General features: G+C 58.8%; 2 protein-coding genes across 12 annotated transcripts; one reads left to right on the forward strand and one right to left on the reverse strand.

Annotated features, from left to right (window-relative positions):
- The first annotated feature begins 2,026 nt into the window (after window positions 1–2,026).
- On the forward strand, window positions 2,027–6,388 carry SLC16A8 (solute carrier family 16 member 8). Its single transcript, XM_019944684.2, has 4 exons — window positions 2,027–2,240; window positions 2,975–3,118; window positions 3,354–4,175; window positions 6,072–6,388. The coding sequence occupies exons 1-4, from the start codon at window positions 2,027–2,029 to the stop codon at window positions 6,386–6,388; spliced, it is 1,497 nt and encodes a 498-aa protein (XP_019800243.2).
- A 2,168-nt stretch (window positions 6,389–8,556) lies between these two features.
- On the reverse strand, window positions 8,557–25,252 carry PICK1 (protein interacting with PRKCA 1). Of its 11 annotated transcripts, none has more exons than XM_033866068.2 (14): window positions 25,118–25,252; window positions 24,717–24,814; window positions 23,473–23,584; window positions 19,865–19,993; window positions 18,670–18,735; window positions 17,979–18,045; window positions 16,628–16,717; window positions 14,210–14,263; window positions 13,395–13,457; window positions 12,296–12,429; window positions 11,811–11,903; window positions 10,941–10,991; window positions 9,817–9,961; window positions 8,557–9,463 (listed from the first exon to the last, which is right to left on the reverse strand). In XM_033866068.2, the coding sequence occupies exons 2-14, from the start codon at window positions 24,755–24,757 to the stop codon at window positions 9,024–9,026; spliced, it is 1,485 nt and encodes a 494-aa protein (XP_033721959.1). In that variant the 5' UTR covers window positions 24,758–24,814; window positions 25,118–25,252; the 3' UTR covers window positions 8,557–9,023. The 11 variants fall into 11 exon arrangements, with proteins under 11 accessions (XP_033721959.1, XP_073644290.1, XP_033721956.1 ...); XM_073788189.1 differs by having other exon boundaries at window positions 23,473–23,630; window positions 25,118–25,246; XM_033866065.2 differs by having other exon boundaries at window positions 23,473–23,630; window positions 25,065–25,213.
- Between the last annotated feature and the right edge of the window lie 129 nt (window positions 25,253–25,381).

A 25,381-nucleotide genomic window follows, 5' to 3' on the forward strand; every position in this document is an offset into this window, starting at 1 on the left:
GCAAGTGAGACACGGCAGCGGGACTGGTGGAGTCTGACTTGGGGTACAGGGTGGGACAGGGTGGGGATGGAGACCTCCCACTGAGAAGGGAGTCCAGAAGGTTCTAAATGTCACTGGCAGTTCCCTGGGAGGCCTCACTCCCTCCCAGCCCTTCACATCCTTCATTTTAAGTTAAGTCTTTAGGTCTGGCCTAACTCCTGCAAGCTGGATCCCCCCCTCTCTGGCCCAGGCTCATTTCTGCTGTGGGTTCCCTAGAGCCGGACGGATGGCAGTGGTTGAGGCCTGGGACCATCAGCAAGTCACCCTCGGGTGCCCTGGGACACAGCACCCTTTGTTCCGGCCCATCCCCACCCCCCTCAGTCCCAGGCTCTGGCTTGGATTAGCCTTATCCAGGGGAAAGCCATGGAGGCCCCTCCTGGAATGTGGCCTGGGGGCGGAGGGCGGGCGAGGAGTTGAGGTGATTAGGGCTGGTGGGGTCTCTCCAGGGCAGGGCTGTGCCCTTTGTACCACTCGGACCCCCCAGGGCAGGGCTCTCTGTGTTCTCTGCCCGAAGCTCCAGGCGGTGAAGGGGCCCCCCTATCTCTAGCTCTCCCTGGATGGGCCTGGGACGGGGAGCCCCACCACGCGGCCCAGCCTGGCCCTGTGCTGCGGTGGCTGCCTGGCCCTTCTCCCCTCCCAGCGGAAAGCCTCTTAGAGGGGATGGGGGTGGGGAACACTAAGCCCCAGGCTTGGGGGAGCGAGCTGTTGAGAGGCTGATCTGCGGGAAGCCTGGGAGTCTTCAGCTGCGGCCCCCATCGGGCTAGGCTTTCACAGGGGAGCCAGTGGGGCGGCCCCTCCCTGCAGGCCTCAGGAGATGCGAGGCTGGACACCCAAACCCACGGGACGGCTCAGGTAAGTGTGCAGCGACGGCTGTCAGGGACCACCTCTTGTCCTGGTCCTCAGGTGGCTGCAGCTGTGGTGACCAAGCCAGAACTTGGTCCTGGTGGGGCAGGGGCAGAGTCCCATGGGGCCCTTGGCATTGCCCAAGGCCAGGCGGGAGACCCCAGCGCAGAGGAGTTGCAGGAGGGAGGGAGGCTCCAGCTGTGGGCTGGTCTATCCTGCCTGTGAGGCCCCCCTCCTGGTCTGTTATGGGGGCAATAGGGGTGCTGTGTGAACCCCTGGGTGGAGCTCTGGAAATGTGGAGGTGTTGGGGGCTGCTAAGGGTTTGGAGGGCAGAGGGTCTCTCTCCCAGTGCCCCCTCAAAGGTCTGCATCTGTCCAGTGGAGCCAGAGATCTGACCCTCCCCACACCAAGATCCCCAGCTGGTCTGGGGTGTTCAGTCACCCACCTTACAGGTGGGTGAGGCTCAGCAAGGGGAGGGGAGCTGCCCAAGTCACGGAGCAAATCCATGGCTAAGCTGGGATGAGTTGGAACTCAGCTTCCTTGGCTTCTGGGACGAGGCTAACATTGTTACAACATGTTTTGGTTTTCCTTTCATAATTTTCTAAATGACAATAGACGTTCCTGATCACTGAGAAAAATCAGGTACCAAAAATCAAGGCCAAGGAGGAAAACGAACTCCACCCATTTTGCCACCGGCACTTGTCTCCCCCTCCACCCCACACTTGTTTGTTCCGTTGCCCTGAGACCCTCACATGTACACCCTGGGGACATTGCCGGTGCCCACACATGCCTCCGGTCACACACTGGCTGTCGGCTTTCCCACTCATCCAAACCCCCTCTCCTGACACTACTAGGTCCTGAGGGGCAAGGAGTATCCTCCAGAGGGAGTCTTCCTGAAGTTAAGACTCAGGTGGGAACGACTCTATTACCCACCCCTCATCCTTCACGCCCCTTGGAGGAGGGGAGATTCGGGGTGAGGTCCTACCTCGGTTTCCCCTCCTGGCTCCATTCCCCGAGCAGGGCTCCCGTGGGTAGCCCTGTGCCTCAGTTTTCCCACACCGGGGTCTCCATCCCCCTTTCTTGTCTGGGCTACAGACCCTCGCCGCTTCCTCTTGTCCCCTCTCCTCCAGCAGAGGCGGTGACGATGGGCACTAGAGGCCCCCGGCGGGGCCCTGGCCCCCCAGACGGCGGCTGGGGCTGGGCCGTGCTGGGCGCCTGCTTCGTGGTCACCGGTTTCGCCTATGGCTTCCCCAAGGCCGTGAGCGTCTTCTTCCGCGCGCTTATGCGCGACTTCGGCGCGGGCTACAGCGACACGGCCTGGGTATCCTCCATCATGCTCGCCATGCTCTACGGGACAGGTCAGCGCCCCCTCGCGGATCCCTCCCCCCTCCCCCAGGCCCAGGACTGAGAATCGGGATCAGGGACCAGGAGACACCCGACCCCTTGAGCATCTTCCCCCAGGCCCCTCGGGGTGGGCATGGAAACCCCTTCCTTCCTGTGGAAACATTAGCACCGGAGAGGGGAGCAGAGGGCAGGAGGGTGGCAGCGGCCAGAGGTGGAGCCGGCACCCAGGTGGCTGACCTGTCAAGCTTGGCCACCTGGAAGGGCCCCTCCATTTCTGTCAAAAGACCTACACCCGCCTATGTTACAGGTGGGAAAACTAAGATCTAATTAAGATTCCCAGTCCCAAAGCTCTAACCACCTGTGGAGTGGGGGAGATGCTGGAGATATCCTGGCCAGGCAGCGTGGAGGGGTGGAGGAGAGGGATGGGGGAAGCCTGGGGAGGAAGGCGGCTCAAGCTGTGATTCCAGCTGTGAAGGTAATAAAGCGAATGGGGTCCGCCCCTTCTGCTTTATGTTCCGTGTTCTCAGGAGGGCTGGGGACCAGTATAGAGGCTCCTCCCCTGCATCCCCCCATATGGCTCTCTTTGGTCTGTCCCAGCCAAGCTAGTGACCTTGGCCACAACACTGCCCTCTCTGAACCGGGGGTGGCCTCATTCCTTCAAGCCGTCTTTCAAGGCTGGGAGGTACAAAGCCTGGAGTGTCTGCCACAGAGGGGTCCAGCCTGATTGGTGATCCCGCCCTGCCCACAGGCCCGGTGTCTAGCATCCTCGTGACCCGCTTTGGCTGTCGCCCGGTGATGCTGGTGGGTGGACTGTTGGCCTCGGCCGGCATGGTCCTAGCATCCTTTGCCACGCGCCTCCTGGAGCTATACCTGACAGCTGGGGTGCTCACAGGTGAGGGCACCCACTGCTCTCCTCCTCGTGGGGGTCGGGGTGCAGGTGGGGGTCAGCAGCCCTTGCTGCAAGACCTCCTGTCCTCAGTTTCCCCACGAGGGGCGGTCCTCATCCTTCGGCCCCGTTCCCACCCCCCCACCCCAGGGTCTGCACACCCTGTCGGGACCTCGCCCCTCCCTCCCGCCGGGGCCTGTGGCGGTCCGATGAGCCCGCCACAGCACCGCCTCGCCCACAGGCCTGGGCCTGGCCCTCAACTTCCAGCCGTCGCTCATCATGCTGGGGTTGTATTTCGAGCGGCGGCGGCCTCTGGCCAACGGGCTGGCGGCGGCCGGCAGCCCCGTGTTCCTGTCGGCGCTGTCGCCGCTCGGCCAGCAGCTGCTCGAGCACTTCGGCTGGCGCGGCGGCTTCCTGCTGCTCGGCGGCCTCCTGCTGCATTGCTGCGCGTGCGGCGCCGTCATGCGGCCGCCACCCGGGCCGCGGCCGCGCAGGAACAGCGCGGGCGACGCTCCCGGTGAGGCGGAGGCGGACAGTGCGGGACTGCGCTTGCGCGAGGCGCCCTCTGGTGGCCGGACCCGCCGGCGCCTGCTGGACGTGACCGTGTGCACCGACCGCGCCTTCGCGGTGTACGCCGTCACCAAGTTCCTGATGGCGCTCGGGCTCTTCGTGCCCGCCATCCTGTTGGTGAACTACGCCAAGGACGCGGGCGTGCCTGACTCCGAGGCTGCCTTCCTGCTCTCCATCGTGGGCTTCGTAGACATCGTGGCGCGGCCGGCGTGCGGCGCCCTGGCCGGCCTGGCGCGCCTGCGGCCGCATGTCGCCTACCTCTTCAGCCTGGCCCTGATGGCCAACGGGCTCACGGACCTGAGCAGCGCGCGCGCGCGCACCTACGGCGCCCTTGTCTCCTTCTGCGTCGCCTTCGGCCTCTCCTACGGCATGGTGGGCGCCCTGCAGTTCGAGGTGCTCATGGCGGCTGTGGGTGCGGCCCGATTCCCCAGTGCGCTGGGCCTCGTGCTACTCCTCGAGGCTGTGGCTGTGCTCATCGGACCGCCCTCTGCCGGTGCGCGCCACAGGAGGAGAGGGTGACGCGGCCTAGCGCTCCTAAGCCCAAGGGAAGCCCCTCCCTATCCCAGATGGAACGTCCAGGGATGAGAGAGGGGAAGGGACCCATGGTGGGTGGGGAGGGGGGAGAGACAGCCCGGTGGGGTAGACTCCCCTTACCATGGCCAGTTAGCCTCCCTCCCCTCCAGGCGGTACCACCAGAGGCCCAGTACAGGTTGCAGTCCCAGAATCAGAGCGGGGCCCTGCCCAGTGCTCAGTGCCCATACCTTTGAAACACTGTATCTGAGTGCTTTAGTGTCCCCAGCCTCTAAGGGTGACTGGAGTAGGGAGAGTCCTTGGGGGACCAGGAGAGAGTGGGAGGGCTCATTACGCTCACAGAGAGGCGGGCACGGGAGGCTTCCACCGTGCATACCGCCTGCTGGGTGCTCTACACATCATAGGAAATCCTCATGACACGGTGGTAGGGGAAGGCTTCCTGCAGGGGCTGGCATAAAGGCAGTCTCACGGGGCAGGGCAGGACCCCCCAGGAGAGGGCACAGGGAGTGTTTGAGGGACACTGTTCCTATACAAGTAAGGCAGGAGCTAGGATCAGAAAGGTGGGGGTGGGGGACATTAGGGTCTTGCTGGGTTGTCAGGTTATCCCTGAAACAGCAGGAAGCCTGCCTGTGAGCAGGAGAGAGCTGAGGTCAGGCTGTAGGATGGAGCAAAGATGGGGGCCACCTTTGCTAGGGCCCAGGCTGCACCCGAGATGAGGTGAGCTGCCCATTCTTCCAGGGCTGGGCTAGCTGAGTGCCGTCAAGCTTTGTCACCTCACCTGACCTTGAATTTCCACTTCAGTGCAGTGGGAATTGCACTGAACCTGAACCCCTGTGTGAGCAGCCCCCAAACCCAACCACCAAAAGCTATAAAACCAGCCAGAGGCTCAGGGACCCATCTTCCATTTTCTTGGGTGACCCTGGGGTGGATCTAATAGGCAGAGAAGGCACGTGGGGTGAGAAGAAGGTGAGGGACACCACAGGGCTGTGTGTGGAAGGGGCGGGACTGGCTGGCTGGGCAGGGGTCAGGAAGGCAAGTTTGGGGTACTGCTCAGAGGGGCTCAGGCGGGCAGCTGGCTTGGAGGACTCCAGGGAACCTCCCCAAGGCCTCAGAGATACAGACTGAGAGGTCACAGCCTGGTGTGGACAGCCACAAGGATGCCTCCGAGAGGGGGGAGCCCACTGAGGAACCACACTTTAGGGGAAATACTTGCAATTAAAAGATTTTGCCAAGTATGAAAGTAACATGTACCTGTGATAGAAAACTTGGAAAATACACAGAAGGAAACAAGAGTTCTACAAGCCCTGTCCCCAGCCCCCATGCTAATGATAGTTCAGTCCTGGGTACACGGGGCCTCCTGGGAGGGGGGGAGGCCTGGGGGTTGCGGGGAGAGCTGAGCCAGGCTCCTGAAGACCAAGGAGGTTAAGTGGAAAGGACAAGAGTTGGGGGCCCCCAGGAGAGCAGGGCTAAGCCCAGTGCTCTCCCCACTCCCGGGTCAAATACCCCCAGCTGGGCAAGTCCCAGGGTACATGTGGGGCTGGAATCCCGAGGACAGGAGGTCCCTTGTAAACTGTGAAGTGCTGCCTCACCAAAGGCCCCATATCACTTAAGAAATTGAGGTCCAGGGAAATGAAGTGACAGTTTCAAGATCTCAAATGGCAGAACCCTCATGGATTTTTGCATCTGTGAAATGGGAACAAAGACTGGGGCGTGTGTGTGTGCGCGTGCGTGCGTGCGTGCGTGCGTGTGTGTGTGTGACCCGTGAGCTCCACCAAGAGCACTGCCCTTATCTGACGGTGTGGGTGTGAAGGGTGGGCTCCCCCACAGGCCCTCACCTCCCCATCCGCCCTCCCCGCAGGCCGCCTGGTGGACGCGCTGAAGAACTACGAGATCATCTTCTACCTGGCAGGCTCTGAGGTGGCCCTGGCCGGGGTCTTCATGGCTGTCGCCACCAAGTGTTGCCTGCGCCGCTCTCAGGACGCCACGCCCAGCCCAGGCACCAAGGGCGGGGCCAGCGACACGGAGGATGCTGAGGCCGAAGTGGACTCTGAGCCCCTGCCTACCAGCGCCGAGGAGCCCGGTGGCCTCGAAGCCCTGGCGGTGCCGAGCCCAGGGACTGGGCCCTCGGAACCCGAGATGGAGGCAGAGCCAGGGCTAGACTCCGCGTCTGTGTAGCGCGGGGGCACTAGGTGGGGTGGCCAGGGACTTCAGGAATGGGGCTTCCCCTCTCAGAGCCCCGGCTGTCCCCACAGGGCCTGGCACACGGGAGGCTGCTCCGGTGGTCACCGCCAGGGTCCATGCAGGGAGCTGCCCCCCTCATCTGCCCACTGGCCCTGGCACGGCAGGGTGTGGACCTGTGTCGATCTTACGTCCATAAAGCTGAGCTGAAAGAGCTTCTGTTCCTGCGCCTCTGGCTGCTACCTGGGGGATGGGTTAGCAGGGAGTCTGAGAGGCTCCCCTGGGGCCCTCCGACCCCCCCACCCCGTGGGTGTTGGGGAGGAAGTGGCAGAGGTGGAGGACGGCAGGGGAAAGTGTCCCAGCTCCAGCCCCGCTGCTCGGAGCTGTACACTGAAGCCCTTGCTGGCAGCACCTGCCGCTGGAGCAGCCCAGAGCAGAGAAAGGGCGCAGGTCCGAGTGGCGGGCTGGGGCTGGATCCTGGCCCTGAGCCCCGGGCTCCTCTCGCACACTGGAGGTGGAGAGCACCTGACTCTATGACTCCATCCTGTGGACAGCAGGGGGGTGGCGGAGGGGGGACCGGCACCTGCCCTGCCCCCTCACCTTCCTAAGAGGGACCCTCCTCCAGCCCGGCTCTGGGTCTCCTCTCTCTAGGGGATAAACTCGGGTGTCCTGGGACCTTTGCTCTGGACACGTGTCCCTACGGACGCCACTGCGGACCCTGGCATCTGCTCCCCTGCCCGCCAGTGGAGTCCCAGGGGTAGCTCCTCAATGGCACTTTGAGTCAAGTGCAGGGAGCTCCAGGTCTCACCCTGGCTGGAAGGTTTAGGGATCTGTTTAAGTATTCATTCTCTTCCCACAAACTAGACACCCCTTTCCTTGCCGCCCTCCCTCCAAATCACCAGCTTGGTGACCCGGGCCCAGTGGAGGAAGCAGCCTTCCCACCGCAGACCCTGACTCCATTCATCTGTACTCCTCAGGGGAGCCCATTCCACTGGTGACCCCCTCCCCACTAGTCTCATTTCCATCCATGCCCCAGGAAGGTGTGGGGAGCCCCTGCAGATGCCCGGCCAGCTTACACCGTGTCTGTGCTTTCCCCTGAGCCACTACAACAGTGACTACATCTTATTTTAACAAATCCCACAGAGCACTGACTGTGCCAGGCACCGTGCTTAGCCCTTCACAAATGTTAACTCATCTAATCCTCAGTAAGGACCCAAGGTAGGTACCCTCATTAGCCACACTCAGATAGGGAAACTGAGGCACAGGAAGTGAGGAGGTAGCTCAGGGTCACAGAAGCTATGACTGGAACCTAGGCTGTCGGTTCCAGTCTGTGCCCTTGGCCTCCACACTGGCTGCCCCTTCAGGGAGCTGGTATAGTCTGACAGTTCTAGGGGATCTACGTGGTGACAGCCCATCCCTCTCTCCACACTCCCAATCCTGCCTGAGGATCCCATTCAGGTCTCTGCCCGGGACCCCCCGCCCCGGCCATTGTGGACCCTGCCCACCTCTCACACCCTCTTGCACCCCTCCCATTCTCAGGACGAGCACATATTTCATTGTTCAAACAGGGACACTTTGAGATTGAAAAGGGCCACTATTAATAATTACACTAGGACCACAGGTGTGCACTGGGACTGTCCAGGTGAAGCTGGACACCTGGGATACTAGCGTGGTACCACCCACTGGGCTTCTCCCCTTGGCCCTGGCAGAACAGGCGACCTGGAATGGCCGGGGCACCCTTAACACTCTCCCCAGTTTGGGGCCTCGGGTCCTCCTGACCTAGTATCTGCCCTGCCCTTCCCCAGATAAAGGTTGAGTTCATGGCCAGAAGCACTGAAGGATCAAAGACGAGGGAGGACGTAAGAGGCTCCACAGAGCAGAAAGCCTGGGAGGCAGGGGGAAAAGTGCAGTCTTCTGAATTTCATGGATCCGAGTCCAGATCCCACTCTGTCCCTGCACACCATGTGGCCCTGGGCAAGCCTCTTCTGAGCCTCAGTTTCCCATCTGTAAATGGGGACAGTGTGCTAATCCACAGAATTGCTGTGAGGAGTCAGTGCTATAAAGCGAATGTCAGTAAACCTTGCTGCCCTGCCTTGGTGATCAGGGGGCAGAAGAGGGGGACGTCGAGGGGAGAGAGGGTCTGAGGCCACTGCAAAGAGCCCGGCTCCATCTGGGTGTGTGTTTATTCAGTACAGACCCAGCGCCCAGCCCCTCCCCAGGGAAGTGGCTGAGCGAGGGAATAAAACAAGTCAAGGCCGCCGAGGTGAGTGTGGACTGGGGCGGGGCCAGCCTAGGGCAAGGTGAGGGTGCGCGTGAAACCCTGGTCCCAAGCTCGGCGGTCCACCCGCGCCCCCTCCTGGCAGGTCTCCCGGGGGCCAGTGGAGGTGCCCACAAGGAATGGCTCCTGGACTCCCCGCCACCTCCAGCCCCTCTTCCTTTCTGCCCTCTTTCTCCTTCCTATGGCAGGTCCAGAGACCAAGCTCTCCAGCTGGCCGGGGAGGTGGGGAGGGAAGGTGGAGGGGCCAGCGTCCAGGTCCCAGGCCACGGCCCGGTGCCTTTCCTGGGCGGGTGCTGGGGTTCGCTGTGCTGGGACAGAGGAGCAGGGAGGCAGGCGCCCCAAGCCAGCAGGCCTTTATGCGCCACCCTGTTGTGCGGCAGCCCTGCCCCCACTCCCATGCTGCCGTCCTCCCACTCGCCCTACCCCCCAGATCCGCACCCCAAGGGGGCACTCAGGAGTCACACCAGCTTCCGTCCTTGTCCAGGGGCCCGGCAGCCCCTCGTGCATCCCTGGACGGCTCCCCGGCTGCTGTGTCCTCCTCGTCTTCCTCCCCCTCATCCTCGCCGTCAGTGAACTCATCCTGGCTGAAGCCGTAGGCCAGCGTGGTGTGGGCCAGGTCCACCTCGATGGGGAAGACGTCGGCGTCACGCAGCACTGAGTAGCAGTCGTTGTAGTACTTGGACATGGTGGACACAAAGCGTTGCAGCTGGAACACGATGTCCTGGACTGGGGCAGGAGGGCGGGCAGACGGGCGCCAGTGGGCCAGGGCTGCCTGCGCGTGGAGAAGACCCTCCCTGCCCTCCTGGGCATCCCGTCATGCACCTCACTGACCCCTCGTGCCCCAGGCCGCCTCCCAGCTCCCAGTCAGGCAGTGGAGGAGGCCTGCCAGGGTGGGGGGATGGTGGACTACACCCCAAGGAGTCCACGGGGCACGGCCAGTCCCACCCAGGCCAGGCTCCGGGAAGCTCCCATCTTGGGTCTGACTCAGAGCTCTGCCATGCGCTGGCCCTGGGAGCTCAGGTAAGTACTGTACCTCTCTGGGCCACAGTTTTCCCAGCTGTGAAATGGGGAGAGGATGGTGTAGGGGTTGCCCGAGGCAGGGTGTGGCCCGTGGGCCGGGCGCCTGCCCACAGCTCACACCCCTCACCATGTTTCTGGTCCAGCAGCTCCATCTTCTCCAGCACGTCCTTGCGCATCTGGGAGAAGCGAGCGCGGGCCTCCTGGCGGCAGCGCAGGATCAGGCGGTACTCGTAGTTGCCTGTGCTCACGCGGTACAGGGGCTCCCCTAGAGCCTGGGGCAGGGGAAGCACGTCAGGGACCCTGGGCGGGGTGGGGAGCCTGCTCTGGAGCAGAGGGGGGTGGGGGCAGGGAGGCTGCAGAGCCGACCCACGGGTTCACACCCCTGCACGGCACGGCACTCTTCAAAGCTACCATGGCTCCCCATTTCTGAGGCGCCAGGACTGCTAGAAGCGCTTAGTGATAGCTTTGTTGAAAAAAACAACCTAAAACCCAAACCCTTGCCATATTAAATAAATGAATATTTAGTTCTAGATGGACCCTGATACCAAAAATATTAAAAATGGGCTTCCCTGAAGGCGCAGTGGTTAAGAATCCGCCGGCCAATGCAAGGGACACGGGTATGAGCCCTGGTCCAGGAGGATCCCACATGCCGCGGAGCAACTAAGCCCATGAGCCACAACTACTGAGCCTGCGCTCTAGAGCCCACGAGCCACAACTAATGAGCCCACACGCCACAACTACTGAAGCCCATGTGCCTAGAGCCCGTGCTCTGCAACAAGAGAAACCACCGTCATGAGAAGCAATGGAGAGTAGCCCCGCTCGCTGCAACTAGAGAAAGCCCGCGCGTAGCAACAAAGACCCAACATGGCCAAAAATTAATACATAAAAAAAAAAAGAATTAAAAAATTTTAAAAATCTATAAAAAAAATTAAAAAGAAGTAAAACACCACCTCTCAGGAGTGAGGAAAGTCAGTTTTTCCCTGCAAGAGCCCCACAAAGTCTGGGGGGCAGCTGGTCTGGGAGCAGGCACTGGGAGTGTCCCACAGCAAGCTGGCCAGCACTCCGAGGCCCGGAGGGGCCAGGGGTGGGGGGATCACCCCAAATCTCCAGAAACAAGAGCCTGGCCAAACCCCCAGGCCTCTCCTGGATTGGCCTGGCCCACCTGGTACCCCTGGCAGACCCAGCCCGTTCTTGGTGCACCCCGAGCCTTTCCAATAGCACAGCCACGCCCCCTCCCCCCGTGGCACTCACAATGCAGCTGTATTCCTCGTCGTCCATCTCCTTCACCTTCAAGCAGTACGACTGTGGGACAGGTGAGGCCAGGTTGTCAGAGGGGCTGCACCACCTGGGTGCCCACCCTGATGTCCCCAGTTCCTCCCATGCCACGCTGTACCCCTCGGCCACCCAGAGGAGCCGGTGTGCCAGGCCTCATGGGCCCTGTGCACCCTCAGCTGGGATGAGCCGAGACGTGTCAGGGAGAGGCGGGCCCCTCAGTCAGACTGGCCTTGCTCGGGAGGCTCAGGACAGGGCACTCATCTAGGAGGGCGGAAAGGGCCTGAGAGGCAGCCCAGCATTTACCACACTCAAGTCCCAAGAGGTGCTCTGGGAAAAAAGGCTCAATGGTCCAAAGAGCTTGGGAAGGCCCCTGAAGACCCTTGGTACGTCTGGGTCTACCAAAGGCTCTGACAAGTCCTCAAGCAAAGGACCTTGGCCTCTTTGATGGAGTATTTTCCCTCACCTCCTTTCACCACAGAATTATTATTTGCACATAAAACTCATTGACATCCCTTGGTACCCACTTTATAACCACTCACCTAGTCTAATCCATTGTTAAAAGTGACCAAAAGGATTCCCATGGGGTCAGAGTGCTCCAGAGTGAGGGCTCTACCCACCCCAGGCTCCCAGGGGCTCCTCTGAACAGCTGAAGCAGGGCCTAGGCTGCTGCCTGATTCCCCAGCACCTCCTAGGCCCCTGGTCCCACCTCCTCAATCAGATGTGACCGAGGCTCTGGCCCTGCCCTGCTGGCCACCGTGTAGCCGACCGAGGGGGGGCAAATCTCCAGGTGGGCTCTGACCCCAGCAGGCCAGGCCCACACCCCCGCAGAGGCTGGAGACCACTTACCAGGTACTCAAACTTCACGTCCAGGTACTTCTTGATGGTGAGGCGAGTGTCTGGGATGGCTTTGTTGAGGTACGTGTTCAGGTCCGTCAGCATCTGGAAGGGGAGGATGGGGCGGACGCTTAAGCCCCCACGGGCAGAGGGGTCAGGCTGGCCAGGGTGGCAAGGAATGGCACTGATGTGTCAATGCTTCTAGTGGACTCAGGTGTCACAGCCAAAGGCTCCTGGACAGCCTTGTCCGTTTCAAGGACAAGAAGACAGACCAGGTCACGGGCAAGCTGTAACTCCGGAGGAGCCAAGGCCAGAAAAGAGCCTGGAGGTCGATGCTGAGGCCGCGGAGGAGGAGTGCCTCACGCATGGTCAGCTGTGTAGGACACCAAGCCAGAGCCGGCCCCCCGGTGCTCCGAGTCCAGAACGGGACCCCTTCCGCTCGCCACACCGCCCCTCCCCCATCACGTGCTGACACACACACGCTCCACGGGACCCACCGGCTTGATGGTCTTCAGCAGCCGGATGCCGAACTTCTCAATGCTGCGGTGGGCGTCGGCGAACTTCACGAAAGCCTCGCTCGCAGCTGGCTGGGGCTCCCGCACCCCAATCACGGAGAACACGTCCCCAAAGGCTGCGTGACAAGTTTGTCCTGAAGGCTGCCCCTACTTGACCCCTTAACGGAGAAGCCAGGGATTTGTTGGGGAGAAGCAAGGCGGGGGGTGTGGCAGGCTGGAAGCCAAGGTCTGCCCGAGGTCCACGTCCCAAGGGAGATGGTCTACACCTCAAGAAAGGTGAATCTATACCCCCAAGGGAGTCGGACCTACACCCCCAAGGAACGCAGACTCCGGGGCAGACACCCGAGTCTACACCTTGAGGAAGCTGGGCCTACCTCCAAGGGAGCCGGCCCTCACTCCCCACAGCGACCAGACCGTGCAGAAGGCTGGGTCAAGGTTGAAGGAGGGGAAGTTGTCTGGGGGCAGACTACTAGTCTGGGAATCTGGGCCTTAGGTCAACTCCGCCCCTAAGGAGCTGCACGACCACTTTTTCTATCTGGGCTTTGTTTTCCCAACTGCAAAACGGGGTTAACTGTAGCTGCCCTGCCCAACTAATAACAAACTTGTAGGAAACGAGATCACGAATAAGGAAGGGCCTCGTACATTGTAAGCGGCAGTACAGATAGATGGGACAGGGCCCGGAGGAGTAACCGTGCCCCACACAAGACAAGCTGGTCTAGGGGACTTCCCTAGTGGTCCAGTGGCTGGGACTCTGCGCTTCCACTGCAGGGGGCCCAGGTTCAATCCCCGGCCGGGGAACTAAGATCCCACAAGCCGTGCGGTGCGGCCAAAAAAAAAAAGACTAGCTGGTCTACATGCTCCCCGCTGGCCCCATTATTGCTACACCCCAGCATCTAGACAGTGCCCAGCCCAAACCTGGCCCGAGGTCAGATGCTGCGGTGTCTGCCTGAGCATGGGCACGAGAAAGGCCCCAGGGAGGAGCTTGGCCGCACCCTCACTGTATGGGTGTAGGGGAGGTGCTGAGCCCAGAGGGTAACAAGGGTTTTTCCAGGGTCACGCAGCAGGTTTGGGGCATCCTTACCCCGGTGCGTCTGCGACAGCTCATAAAAGGCCCGTAGGAGGTTCTTGGTGTGTTCTGTCATCCCTGTGGGAGAGACCCAACCAAGGGGGCTGGGGGCACATGGTGGGGACCACACTGGCCGAGGACACGGCCTCTAAACGCCCACCCCACCCCACCACGAGGCCCTCACTGTTCCTGGGTTTCAGACTCTTCTCGCTAGGTTTACATGTGCCATTATTTGATTTTTATGGGCATGTATTACTTTTACAATCAGAAAAAGTATGTCTTGGGCTTCCCTGGTGGCACAGTGGTTAAGAATCCGCCTGCCAGTGCAGGGGACACGGGTTCAAGCCCTGGTCTGGGAAGATCCCACATGCTGCGGAGCAACTGAGCCCGTGCGCCACAACTACTGAGCCTGTGCTCTAGAGCCCACGAGCCACAACTACTGAGCCCGCGTGCTACAACTACTGAAGCCCACAAGCCTAGAGCCTGTGCTCCACAACAAGAGAAGACACGGTGACAAGCCCGCGCACCGCAACAAAGAGTAGCCCCCGCTCGCTGCAACTAGAGAAAGCCTGCGAGCAGCAACGAAGACCCAACACAGCCAAAAATAAATTTATTTAAAAAAAAAGAAGTATGTCTTAAGATTTTTTTCCTTAAGAATATTTAATGGCCATGGTCCTAGAATTGCACAGACTCGCACTCTGCCCCCACTGCCATCATCCTTAGAGCAGGGCTCCAGAGCTCCACCCCAGGGCAGAGCCAGTGCCAGGCACTTTCCAGACTGGGATACCCACCCACCATGGGGCTGCCAGCCGGAGGGTGCACCTGCCCACCTTTATACAGCTCGGCGGTCCGCTCCAGCTCCTCAAGCCTCTTGACAAGCCCATCTGTGGGGATCAGAGAGCCACAGGGTCAGGGGAGAGACCCACAGGTCACCTGAGCCAGGCTTGGGAGGGGCAAGGTCGCCCCCAGAGGAGCAGCACAGGACGTGGTCCCAGGGAGGGGGACTTGGCACCTCAGGGTCAGCTGGGCTCACTGGTGTTTTGCAGAGAGCCTGGCACACCCAGACAAGTGGAGGTAGGCAGGGCAGCCCTCAGGATGCTCCTGAGATAAGCGCCACCCCAGCAGGCTGGGACACAGCAAAGGGGCAGAAAGGTGAAGAGGATGCGGGTACTTCCGGAAATCAAGAGTGAAAACCAGTTGGGCCGTTCCCAAGGCCAAGCCCGCGGGTGGCTCCCCATGGCCGGCAGAAGGCAGGCCCATGGCTGGCAGTCAAGGCCCTGGGACTTCTAACAACTCCCTGCTGATGGCCGAGGAGCAAGGCAGTCAGAGACAAGCAGCAGAGACGGGACGCCTCGACAATAACTCTAAGGTAGGCTCCAAGGCAGCCCCCCCCCCCTCCACCGGCCAGCTCAGAGGCGAGAGCAATCGGGGAGGGGAGAGAAACTCAGCGAGGGCTTCGAGGAGGACCTTGCACGGGAGCGGGCCCTGGTGATCATCTTCGCTGGCTTCACAGGTAGTTTACTGAGCACCTGCTGTGCGCCGGACCCCGTCAGGCCCAGGAATGACCGTGGTGAATGAAATCTGAGTTGTGCCCTCAAGGCTTATAGTCCAGCAGCGACAGTGGCCAGGCCACGACGGGCAGGGGCAGTAAGGGCTGTAAGCTGAGGGGCAGGGGCAGTTGCCTCACCTCAAGGGCTCAAAACGAGAGCACGTGGATTGCCAGGGAGGGGGCCGCATTCCAGATCGGGGTGGGTGGGACTCCCACCAGCAGCGAGTGGCACCCTCCTCCACTCCAACAGGGCTGAGGTCCACCCCCAACTCCCCACCGGGGGCACCGGCAGCAAATGCAGGGCAGGGCCTATGTCGGTGGCTTCCTTGCCCGGCACCTCCTAGACGGGGCCTGGCCTTACTGAGTGCCCTCCCCGCAGCTCAGTCCTTCCACATGAGCCTTGGAGGCAGAGACTACTTTGCTCATCTTATAGAGAAAATCGAGGGACAGAGAGGTAAAGCAACTTGCCTAAAGGCACACAGCGAGGGCTGTGCAGGCTGGGGTGCCCTCTGCCCCCCAGGCTCCTGTGCTGACCTGGGCCAGGGTTTTCAGAGTGGCAGGAGAGAAGGGGAGTAGCAGAAGCCGGGCCTGGGCCTTTCTCTGGGCAGAGAAGGCGGCTGTGTGTTGGGCTGTCAGGGAGGAAGGCCGGGGCTCTGGGGGCTGGAAGGGAGCGCCTCGGAGGTCTTCAGGAGGCTTCGGCCACTGGGCTGGCCTCCAGGCCCTGGCTCCCCAGAGCCTTGGCCCCTGGCCAGCCTGGCAGGGAAGGAGCCACGTAAGCGCCATGCTGTTGTTTTTAGCTGGGTCATGGGACATCATGACAGCTTCAATTTTAGAAACCCTATTTAAGGCTCGGGAAATTGCAAGGTCTGGGGGGAAAAACACAACAACCAGTTCTAATTTCATCCCAACGCATGGTAACTACAGTAACAGGGATTTATAGACACCAAGAAGCTGGAAATAGCAGCCGCCACTTTTGTACCCCATTTGGAACAAGCTCAGACCCCCCTCCCCTGCATCCCCGCCAATAAAGCCCAGTGCGCCCAGCTGAGCCTACAATGTACGCAGGTATTTATATCTGTCCCCGCACGTACACAGCAGAGCTGGTGCTATTTATAAACTCAGGCTGGTGACAGCAGGAGCAGGACCGAGTGCTTCACTGGCCCCCTGGGGAGAGAGCGCGTGTGTGTGTTTCTGTGTGTGTGTGTGCGCGCGCGCGCATGTGCGTGTACGCGGTTTTCCCCCAGCCCTAGGCGGGCAGCCACCTCCAGCCCTGGGATGCGGGCAGCAGCGCCACCTCCTGGAGAGAGGCGGGGCAGAGCGGGCAGTGTGGGAGCAGCGCAGTGCATGCTGGGGTGACAAGAGGGCACAGGGTGGAACTGGGCTGGCGTGGGGCGGTGGGGGGAGGCCTTGGCTGCGTGAGAGCAGCTGGGGGCAGTGGCGAAGGCACCAGCTTGGGGAGCTGGAGGGAGGCACCTCCCCACCATGAATTTGTCTCATCTGTGACCTGGGCCTGTGAACCCTTGCTGGGGAATGGAAGACACTGGCTGTAAGATGCCTACGCTGACTACTGTGAATGCTCTGGGAGCGGGAGAGGCCTCCAAGGACGCAGCCTGGTGGGCAGCCATGGTGCCCCCGCCCCTGAGGCCTGGGCCTGAGTCCCCCGGGACCGAGGGTCAGGGGGTGGAAGGAGGGGACTCACCATTGCACAGGATGGCCCGGCTCAGGCCCAGGGCATCTGCGGTCCCCGAACTCATGTTCTCAACCAGCCGATGCTTCACCTTCTTCAACACTGGGACCAGGTGAGAAAGGGACTCAGTGAGGTAGAGTCTGGGCCCCCAGGCCATCCCCGCCCCATCGCGACTCACTGGGAGCGACACTAGGGGCAGAAGGGGCTGAACCGGGGTTTGGTGTGTGCGTGACTGTGAAGTAGGGAGGGTCCCAGTGAGGGGTTCTGGGCCCCCGCCCTGTTCACTCTCTACCTGAGGGAGGCGCTGGGAGCCTGAAAGGGTAAATATGTAAAGCGCTTAACCAAGGGCCTGGCACTCAAAGTGGCTACTGGCTACCACTGAGAGCCCAGAGCTGCCCAGGCTTGATACCAGCTGACAGGCCGACCGCGGAGAACCTCTCCTCCGCCTCTCCTCCACTTCCGGGAGCAGAGGCACCATCAGTGACAACTGGCCTCAGGCCCCAGACTCGGTTGCTGCACATGTGGTCACATACTCGGTCCCTGGAAGGGGACTAGGATGATATGTGGTCACATACTCGGTCCCTAGAAGGGGACTAGGATGGGACCAGAGGGTTTTAGAGGAAGAACCTCCAGGACAGACTTGATCTGCCCTTAGCCTCTTTCCTTAAAAACCAGGAGGAGGCTGTGGCCCAAGGGTGTAGGAAAAGGGTGCTGGACCCCAGAGCCAGGAGATCTGGGTGTGCCTTCACCCAGGGACACAGCGTCTCTCTGGATCTCGGGCCTTGATCTGGAATGAAGTGTCTGGCCCAGAGGACCCTGAAGCTTCTGTCCAGCTCTTGAGCCTTGAAGCTTCCACAGAACCAAGGCCCAGAACCCCTAGCAGGAGGCGACATGTCCCAGGGCATGCTATGGGCAGAAGGGCTGGCTTCTGCCCCAAAGCTGAGGTCCAGTTCAGACCCTGAGCCTTTCTGGGAGCAGGTGCGTAGATGGGGCCAGGGCTGAGGAGGGGCATGCAAGTGGGCATGAGATGCCAGGCCAGGGCTGGGCTGCCCTCCCTTCCAGAAGGGCGAGGGCCTGGGCCTGCTGAGCTGGAGGGCTGCCCTACGAAGGACAGCCCTAGGGCAGCAAGGTCCTCGAGGAGGCGGCTGGGGGAAGGGGGGCAAAACACAGGGCAGGGAGGAACCAGGGACAGGCTCCTGGGACCAGCTGCAGGGGGAGCACCCCTGGGTCCTCCCAGGCCCTTTGCATCGGCTTGGTCAGAAGAGTCAGAGACCACATCCATGTGAGTGCTGATGCATGGTCGTCAGAAGGCAGGACAGGGGCTTATGGGGCCACTGGACGCCACTGCCCCAGCTCAGCTTACCAATGTCCAGGGACATGCCCTGCTTGGGGTCCGCCTGCAGCTTGTTGTAGTGGATAGTCACCTCCCCCTGGAAAAGCAGGACGAGCAGAGTGGTGACGGAGTCCCCCGGACCCCAAGCCCCTTCCCGGGAGAGGCCTGTTTTCACTGGAGTTTGTGGTCATGAAAAAATCCTGAGGTCCCTCCTTCTCTCACCACCCGCCAGGCCCTGGAGAATCAGCAGGGACAGGGGCAGACAAGGTCCCTGTTGACACTGAGCTCGCAGCCTGGCGATCTCTGATGTCCTGTGCCCCTGCCACCCCCATGCCACGGCCACACTCCAAAGCTCTGCGACATCATTCTTCCTGACACGCAGAGGATCTTCTCCCGCGCTCTAAACCATCCCCATCCTCCCTCCATTCGCTCCACAAACCGTCCCAGCACATTCTCTGTGCCTGGTGCGGGGATGGAGGAAGCAGGTGCAGGGGCAGCCCCAACCCCCAAGGGCCTGAGGCCAGCAAGGGAGGCCGATGCAATTCAGGGAAATTACATGAATTGCAGTCTAGTGACTGGAAGAGAGGTGGCGCTCCTCCTGAGAAGCCTCCCCTGACCACGTCACTCTCTCTCGTTCTCGAAATCCTAAGACCTCTGAACTTGGGACAGAATCCATTCAAATGCAAAATGCACAGGATTTCAAGATTGCCTCCTAAGTTACCCCGTGCAGTGAATCAGGCGTAGATGCAAAAGGCTCTCGGGCTGCAGCACAGTGTGTGGAGAGCAGCTGTGGGGAAAGGAAGGAGCGCTGCGGCAGCAGTCAGACCTGGGCTCTGGTCCAGCTGTGCGACCACGAGCAAATCCTTCCCCCCGCTCTGGGCACCAGTAAAGTAGGGGCCGTATCTCTGCGTGGCACCCAGACGTGGGAGCTGCGGAGTCCCTGCGCAATGGCAAGGCTGTGCTCACACACCGAAAGCTGTTCTCGTGGGCAACGTGAGGGGCTGGCGCGACACAGGCCTGGGAGGACGAGGAGGGTTCTGCTGAGTAGGGATGAGGGAGGGGATCCAGAGGGGGCACATGCACCCCACTTCTGTACCAGAATGAAACACGGTACAGAGGACACGGAGGACGGATGGGAGGTGAGGAGAGGTTTGGATGGATGGGGTGAGGGAGCTCAAACTCTCGGCCAAGCTCAACACACAGCTGGGACGCTTGACTCTCAGACTTTTAAGTCATCCTGTGGCTTTGCACCTCCTTCACTGTTTTGGTTTCCCAAGAGCTACTAGCAGCAAAAATCTCTAGGAAATGACAAAAGGGCTGCATGCTTCCAGGACTGGCCAGAATGCTCCCTGCCATTCAGGGAGAGAGGGGCCCTGTGGGGAGAGGCCTTGGCCTGGAGCAGCGGGGGCAGGGAGGGGGAAGCCGGGAACAGGCAGAGTGCAGTGTGATCTGCAGAACAGGAGACCATCCGCTGGACCAGGAGCTGCCCCAGGGCCCAGGGGACTGAAAGTTCCTACAGGGACGGGGGTTGTAGGGAGGGGCCCCTCTTTCCCTCTTACAACTTCCTGGGCCCAGCATGGCCCAGTGGACATTTACTGGATGTCTACTGACCCAGGTAGCTTCACCTCAGACTTCCAGCTTCGGCTCCAGCCCTGACTGGGGACACACTGGCCCGCCCTGAGGAGTGATTCCGTCTGACAGCTCCCCTGGGAGCTCGAGGACGGGGACCTTTCAGTCCTGGTGCCCACTCTCTCAGCAAGGCCCAGCACAAGTCCTGGACCATAAATAGTATCTACTGAATGAACACGGAGCCAGGATGTGACCCAGACCCTGCTGCACTGAGAAGGGAGCTGTGAAAGGGCCGGTCCCCCCTTCCAGGCCCTCTGGCAGGCTGCAGGTCCCACAGCAGCCCTTACCTTCACCTCCTGAATCATCTTGGCCACCTCCACCTTAGTTTTTCCTTTGATTGACCTGCCATTGACCCCGGTGATCTCATCGCCAGCTGCCACGGTGCCGTCCAGCGCGGCTGGGGTGTTGTCAAACACCTGTGGGTGCATAAGGGGGGGCGGGTGGGGGAGAAAAGGAAAGCTGGGAAGAAACCTGGTGGGGGACAGTCATTCCCTCCACTCCAACCGGCGCCCGGCTCCATCCTGGTCTCTGCCCTCTATCCCTTAAGTGGTGCTGGAGAAGGGCAAGGGGAGACAGCACCCTAACAGCCAGAAACAAGTGACCCACATTCTTGGGGGAGGGGAAGGGGGAACTGGAGGTAAATGCGACTGATGAGACTTTCCTCTTCTGGTATCAAATACACAAAACCTTACACGACCACAGGAGTGTTTGCTCCTCCCAAGCCATTTCTTGAGATTTTTTTCCAACAACACTGCACTGAGCTGACTCAGAGCCTCAACGCACCACTTATCAGTTCCTGCACTTCATCTCTGTCTCCAAGGAGCAAGGGCCCCGCCACACGTGTGAGCCCCTTCTCCCAAGATGACCCCTAACACAGGGTCTGCACTCACTGGCTGAGTGCAGCTGAATGTGCCTGTTAAAGGACAGATGTATGGGGGACGCTCAGGGCGAGGGGCGAGCAGGCTACACAAGTGTATGCAGAGACGGACCCAAGAATACAAAAGTCACATCAGGCAAAAACCACCAGGAGAGACGCCAAAATTATTAGCTGTCTCCCCTATAACTTATCTTTAGTTTCCAAGTTTTCTATGCAAAGCACGTAGAAAGAATATTTCATGATGTTTCATATACGTTAATATTATAAGAAAAAAATGAAATAATTAAGACAAATGTTTCTTTCTGCTACCTTCCAGAATCACAATAAAAACATCACAATTATTTGAAAAAGAATGGTAAAGGAGATCACAACAATAAAAGATATACAGCCATTTCCGGAAGATGCAACAGCGGGGATCCAAGGGCCTGCACAGGGGGTTGATGAAAGAGAGCTAGTCTTTGCTGGAAAGTGCCGGCAGGCCAGGAAACAGACCTCTGGAAACATCTGTAGGTGGGTGGAAGGCAAGGCAGAAAGTAGGGGGACAGACTCAACTCCAGGCTCCCTCCCCACTGACACAACACTCCACGACCCCTTCTCTAGGGAACACGGAGGACACGGAACGCCACCACCTCAGCGCCGGCCACTGGCCTCCCTGCCCACATCCTGCTGGAGCTTCAGCAGCAGACGTTTCCCAGACCGTTGCGGGTTTTGGCAGACGATCTGCAATGAAGCCTCTGGGCCCCCCCCGAAGCAGCCGCAGGGATTGGTGGGCGGGGGCGGGGGGGGGGGCGGGCAGGGACCAGCATTTCTAGAGTCTTCAGGCGGTGCCATCTGGTACAGCAGGAGAGCATGCGGATGCTTTGCAGCCTGTCAGATCTGCTTTCTAACTTGGCCTCTACCACTCAGCCGGCTAGGGACCTGGGCCAGGAGCCTGGGTCTGCTCACCTATAAAACCACACGAGGGCTTCCCTCGTGGTGCAGTGGTTAAGAATCCCCCTGCCAATGCAGGGCACAAGGGTTCGAGCCCTGGTCCGGGAAGAGCCCACATGCTGCAGAGCAACTAAGCCCGTGTGCCACAACTACTGAGCCCACGTGCCACAACTACTGAAGCTGGCGCGCCTAGAGCCCGTGCTCCGCAACAAGAGAAGTCACCGCAATGAGAGGCCCGTGCACCACAAGGAAGAGTAGCCCCCGCTCGCTGCAACTAGAGAAAGCCTGTGTGCAGCAGCGAAGACCAAACAGAGCTAAAAATAAATAAGTAAATAAATTTATTTTAAAAATAATAATAATAATAAACTATACGGGAGGATGTGCAGAGGTCATATGCAAACACTATGCCATTTAAAAAGAAAGACAAAAAAACAGCATGTTACTATGCTCCGAGCTCTCTGAGGGCAAGGTCTCCGTTTTCTTGCTTTCTTATCTCTAGTGGCTACGAAAGAGCCTGGCCAGGCCCTCAGAAAATATTTCCCGAACATAATATCTGTTGTACTGATACTGATTTAACCAAAATTGACACGATAACTATGTTGGGAAGATAGATAGATAGGTTTTGGAAGAAAGCTAAATTTTTAGCTCCTGGACTGAGAGAAGCTGACAGATGTTTATAAGCAATAGACCAAAAACTAACAGGCTAAGCATCTTACTGAGAAAAATGGGACCTCATACCTGAATCAACAGCTAAAAGGGTGGGAAGCGGCGTTGCTTCCGGGATTGGGGTGGGGGAAGGGCGGTGAGAAGGCGGCGAGCAGAGGGCATTGCTTATTTGACACTAGCCTTTTAGTACTCTTGACTTGTTCAAAGCAAGTCAGAGAGCCTTTGATTAAAAATAAAATTGACTTTTGAAAAAAATCAATTCTATTATTTTATAATCACAGTTCATATTAAGAACAAACCTGGCCCCCCACAGGTGGTGAGGGGGAGGTGGCAGGGGAGGCTGAGCAGGGAGATGGCAAGGAGGCCAGGCCTGGGGGAGGCCTCCCTAACACCTCCCGGGCCAGAGGAAGCCAAAGCGCTCGTAAAGGCCACACCCTAAGCAGGCAAGACCAGATCCAGGGAATCTCCATCTTCTAGGCCTTAGGAGTGACTCTTTTCAAGATCCTCAGAGAAACTGCAGTTTCCCATCTGCCACCAATGGCTACCTAGCTGAGAAGGTTAAAACATAGCTGGAATCCAGGTCAAGTTTATGTCTGAGGGGGGCAAGCTTCCTTCCAAGGCTACAGAAAGATCACTGACTCTGACCAGCCACATAATAAATGAGGCCTGTCCCCATTCCTGCGTCACAGCTGACAGAATATCACCAGGGCAGCCCTTCTTATAAGGACCACAGAATTGTTCAGTATCACTGGCAGATCATCTGGGAAAGTGAACTGTCATAAAAATAATCGCAGCTGCTATCGAGGGAGTGCTGCTTAAGGGCCGGACATTGTGTGATGTCATTTTGTTTAATCTTCACAACAACCCAGATGCCCAGATCTACATATTTTATATCCCCATTTTCCAGGTGAGGAAACTGAGGCCCAGAGAGCTTAAGTAACTAGTTAATAAGCAGGGAAGCTTGCACTTGGACTCAGGCCATTATTATTTCATAGTCTTAGTCTTTCCATTATGCTGCACTTGTGTTAGTACCAAAGGCTGATGATTTTATTGATTCACTGATGACATTTTTATTGAAGGTCCGCTATTTGCCAGGCATTGTACAAGGTGCTGACTGCAGTGAAAAAGCAAACTGGGATCCTGACCTCATAGTGCAAAGAGTCTGGAAAAGAAGTTAGATACAGAACTAATGAGCAAATCCATGAGTACAGATGGTGATAAGTGCTGAGAAGGAAAAGAACAGACTGAAATGATAGAGGAAAACAAGGGCGGACCTACTGACAGTGGGTGTTCGGGGAAGCCCCTCTGAAGAGAATGAGGAGTCAGCTGTGCAGAGGGGAGAAATGAACCTTTGTCACGCCCAAGTAGGGAGGTGGCTCGCCCCCTCCAGCACCTCCCCTCCACCTCCAAAGCACTCAATACCTGGACAATATACAGGCAGGGACAGTACTGGGCTCCTCCTCCAATGCTGATCCCAATCAGGTTCTGAGCATCCTTCTGCAAGGTCACCTTCCCAGGTACGGTAGGGATTCCGCTGGAGAGAGAAGCACGTGCAGCTGAGTCCCCTGGAGAAAGGATGACTGGAGGGGACGGGGACAGACAGACCTTCTAAAACTCCCAAGAGCCTCCAAGTGCTGCACAGCCTTTTCTCTTTCTCACTTGGCCCAAAAGAGCATTTTGTGCTGGAACGTCACAGAGCTCTTGGAGCCATGCTGATGGGGGCTCAAATCCCAATGCAGCCATTTATCAGCTGTGGGACTTGGGTAAGTAAGTCACCCTCTCTGCATCTCAGTTTCCTCATCCATAAAATGGTATGGATTAAAAATGGCCACTTGACCAAAGTTCTTGGAAGAAAGTACATGGAAGGCACTTAAGTACCACCCCAGCCCAGAGCAGGCACTCCGTAAAAATAGGTCCCCCTTCCCTTTCCTTCATTCTCTCTCTAAGATTTGAGTCAGACTCTATCCTTGTCACCTTCTCAGGCACATATGGAACATAACAGCCACCTCCTCCAGGAAGCCTTCTCCTGTTAAGCTATCCATCACCCATCTGTCAATTGCTGTACTCAATTACCTCTCAGTTTTCACTATACATTAGCACTTATTTATGTTTTGTGGTAAATATTCTCATTTATTCTCTTATTCACTTGATAAACATTTGCTAACAACCTATTGATGCTGAGCACCATACTAAGTGCTGAGGACACAGAAAGGCATTGGACCCAGTCCCTGCTCTGCGGGAGTATATATTCTATTAAAGAAACTAACTTAATTTTTGAAAATCTGCCCCACTGATCATCTACGCTGGGGAGGAAAGTATGTTTATGATATTCCTGTTCATCCTTCAAAATGTGGCTCAACTGTCACCTCCTCTATGAAGCCTTTCCTGAACACCCCAGAAAAGGCACTGCTTGGCCTGCTCGGTTCTCCTCGTGTAGCCAGGTCACTCTCCATTAGCACCCTTATGGCCCTGAACTGTATTTATCCATCAATGTGTCCACAGCCCCCTACAGATGGTGAGCTCCTGGAAGGGCAGGATTCATTTCTGCTACAGTACGAGACCTAATCTTCTGCTGAGAAGCAAGGGTCTGTGGAACTGGTAAGTCCAGGCACCCGAGAGACCTGGGGCTCCTGCACTAGTGGGACTTGGGGTAACAACATACTCACAGTTTATCCTCCTCGATGTCATAATCCAAGTCTGCAAACATGGTTCCGAGAGTTTCAGTGTGCTGGCTAACTGCCCAGCTCGGCAGGGGAATGGGGAACTGGATCCGGGAAAGAAAAGAGCTTAGAGCTTAGGGAACCAGTGCCTAAATGCCAACCCCAACCCCGGCGATCTGGGAGAGTCGGGCCCTCCCACTCCCCTCCGGACGATGGGGGTAGTTCCCGGGGTGGGGGGTGGGTAGGTGATTCTTACTAGGTACAGGGGGGGACTCCAGGCCAGGGCGGGGCCTCAGATTCCAGAGCCCGCCCCACGGGTCTCCAGGCCCTTGGGAGCTCGCCTCTGTCGCTCACCGGAAGCGTCAGTACCACAGCCGGGTCCGGGCCAGGCTGGCACCTGAACCCACCTGCCGTTCCACCTGTCGGCGGCCGCGACTGTCGCGTCACTTCCGGGGGGACGCGGAAGTCCCGTCTTCCCGCACTGGGTATTTGCCTGGGTCCCTACAGGCAACCCTTCCCTCCCTGCCTCCCGGGGTTCCCAGAACGAGGAAGGAGAACAAGTATTGACGGAAGGTCCCCTTTAGCATGAAAAAGCGGAAAGAGAGGAAACGTCCGGACAGGCCGACGGCGCTCAACCCCGCCCCTTGCCCTGTGGCCGCCGCCATCTTGGT

This window comes from Tursiops truncatus, chromosome 11, assembly GCF_011762595.2.
Source record: "Tursiops truncatus isolate mTurTru1 chromosome 11, mTurTru1.mat.Y, whole genome shotgun sequence".
Classification (NCBI taxonomy): domain Eukaryota; kingdom Metazoa; phylum Chordata; class Mammalia; order Artiodactyla; family Delphinidae; genus Tursiops; species Tursiops truncatus.

Coding starts and splice junctions, on each gene's coding strand:
- SLC16A8 (XM_019944684.2), top strand. CDS start 2,027: ATGGGCACTAGAGGCCCCCGGCGGGGCCCTGGCCCCCCAGACGGCGGC. Junction 3,119..3,353: donor GACAGCTGGGGTGCTCACAG/GTGAGGGCACCC, acceptor CCTCGCCCACAG/GCCTGGGCCTGGCCCTCAAC. Junction 4,176..6,071: donor CATCGGACCGCCCTCTGCCG/GTGCGCGCCACA, acceptor CCCTCCCCGCAG/GCCGCCTGGTGGACGCGCTG.
- PICK1 (XM_073788189.1), bottom strand. CDS start 24,738: ATGACATCGAGGAGGATAAACT. Junction 16,718..17,978: donor GGGCATGTCCCTGGACATTG/GTAAGCTGAGCT, acceptor ACCTGGTCCCAG/TGTTGAAGAAGGTGAAGCAT. Junction 9,464..9,816: donor GCTGCTGGACCAGAAACATG/GTGAGGGGTGTG, acceptor CCAGGAGGGCAG/GGAGGGTCTTCTCCACGCGC.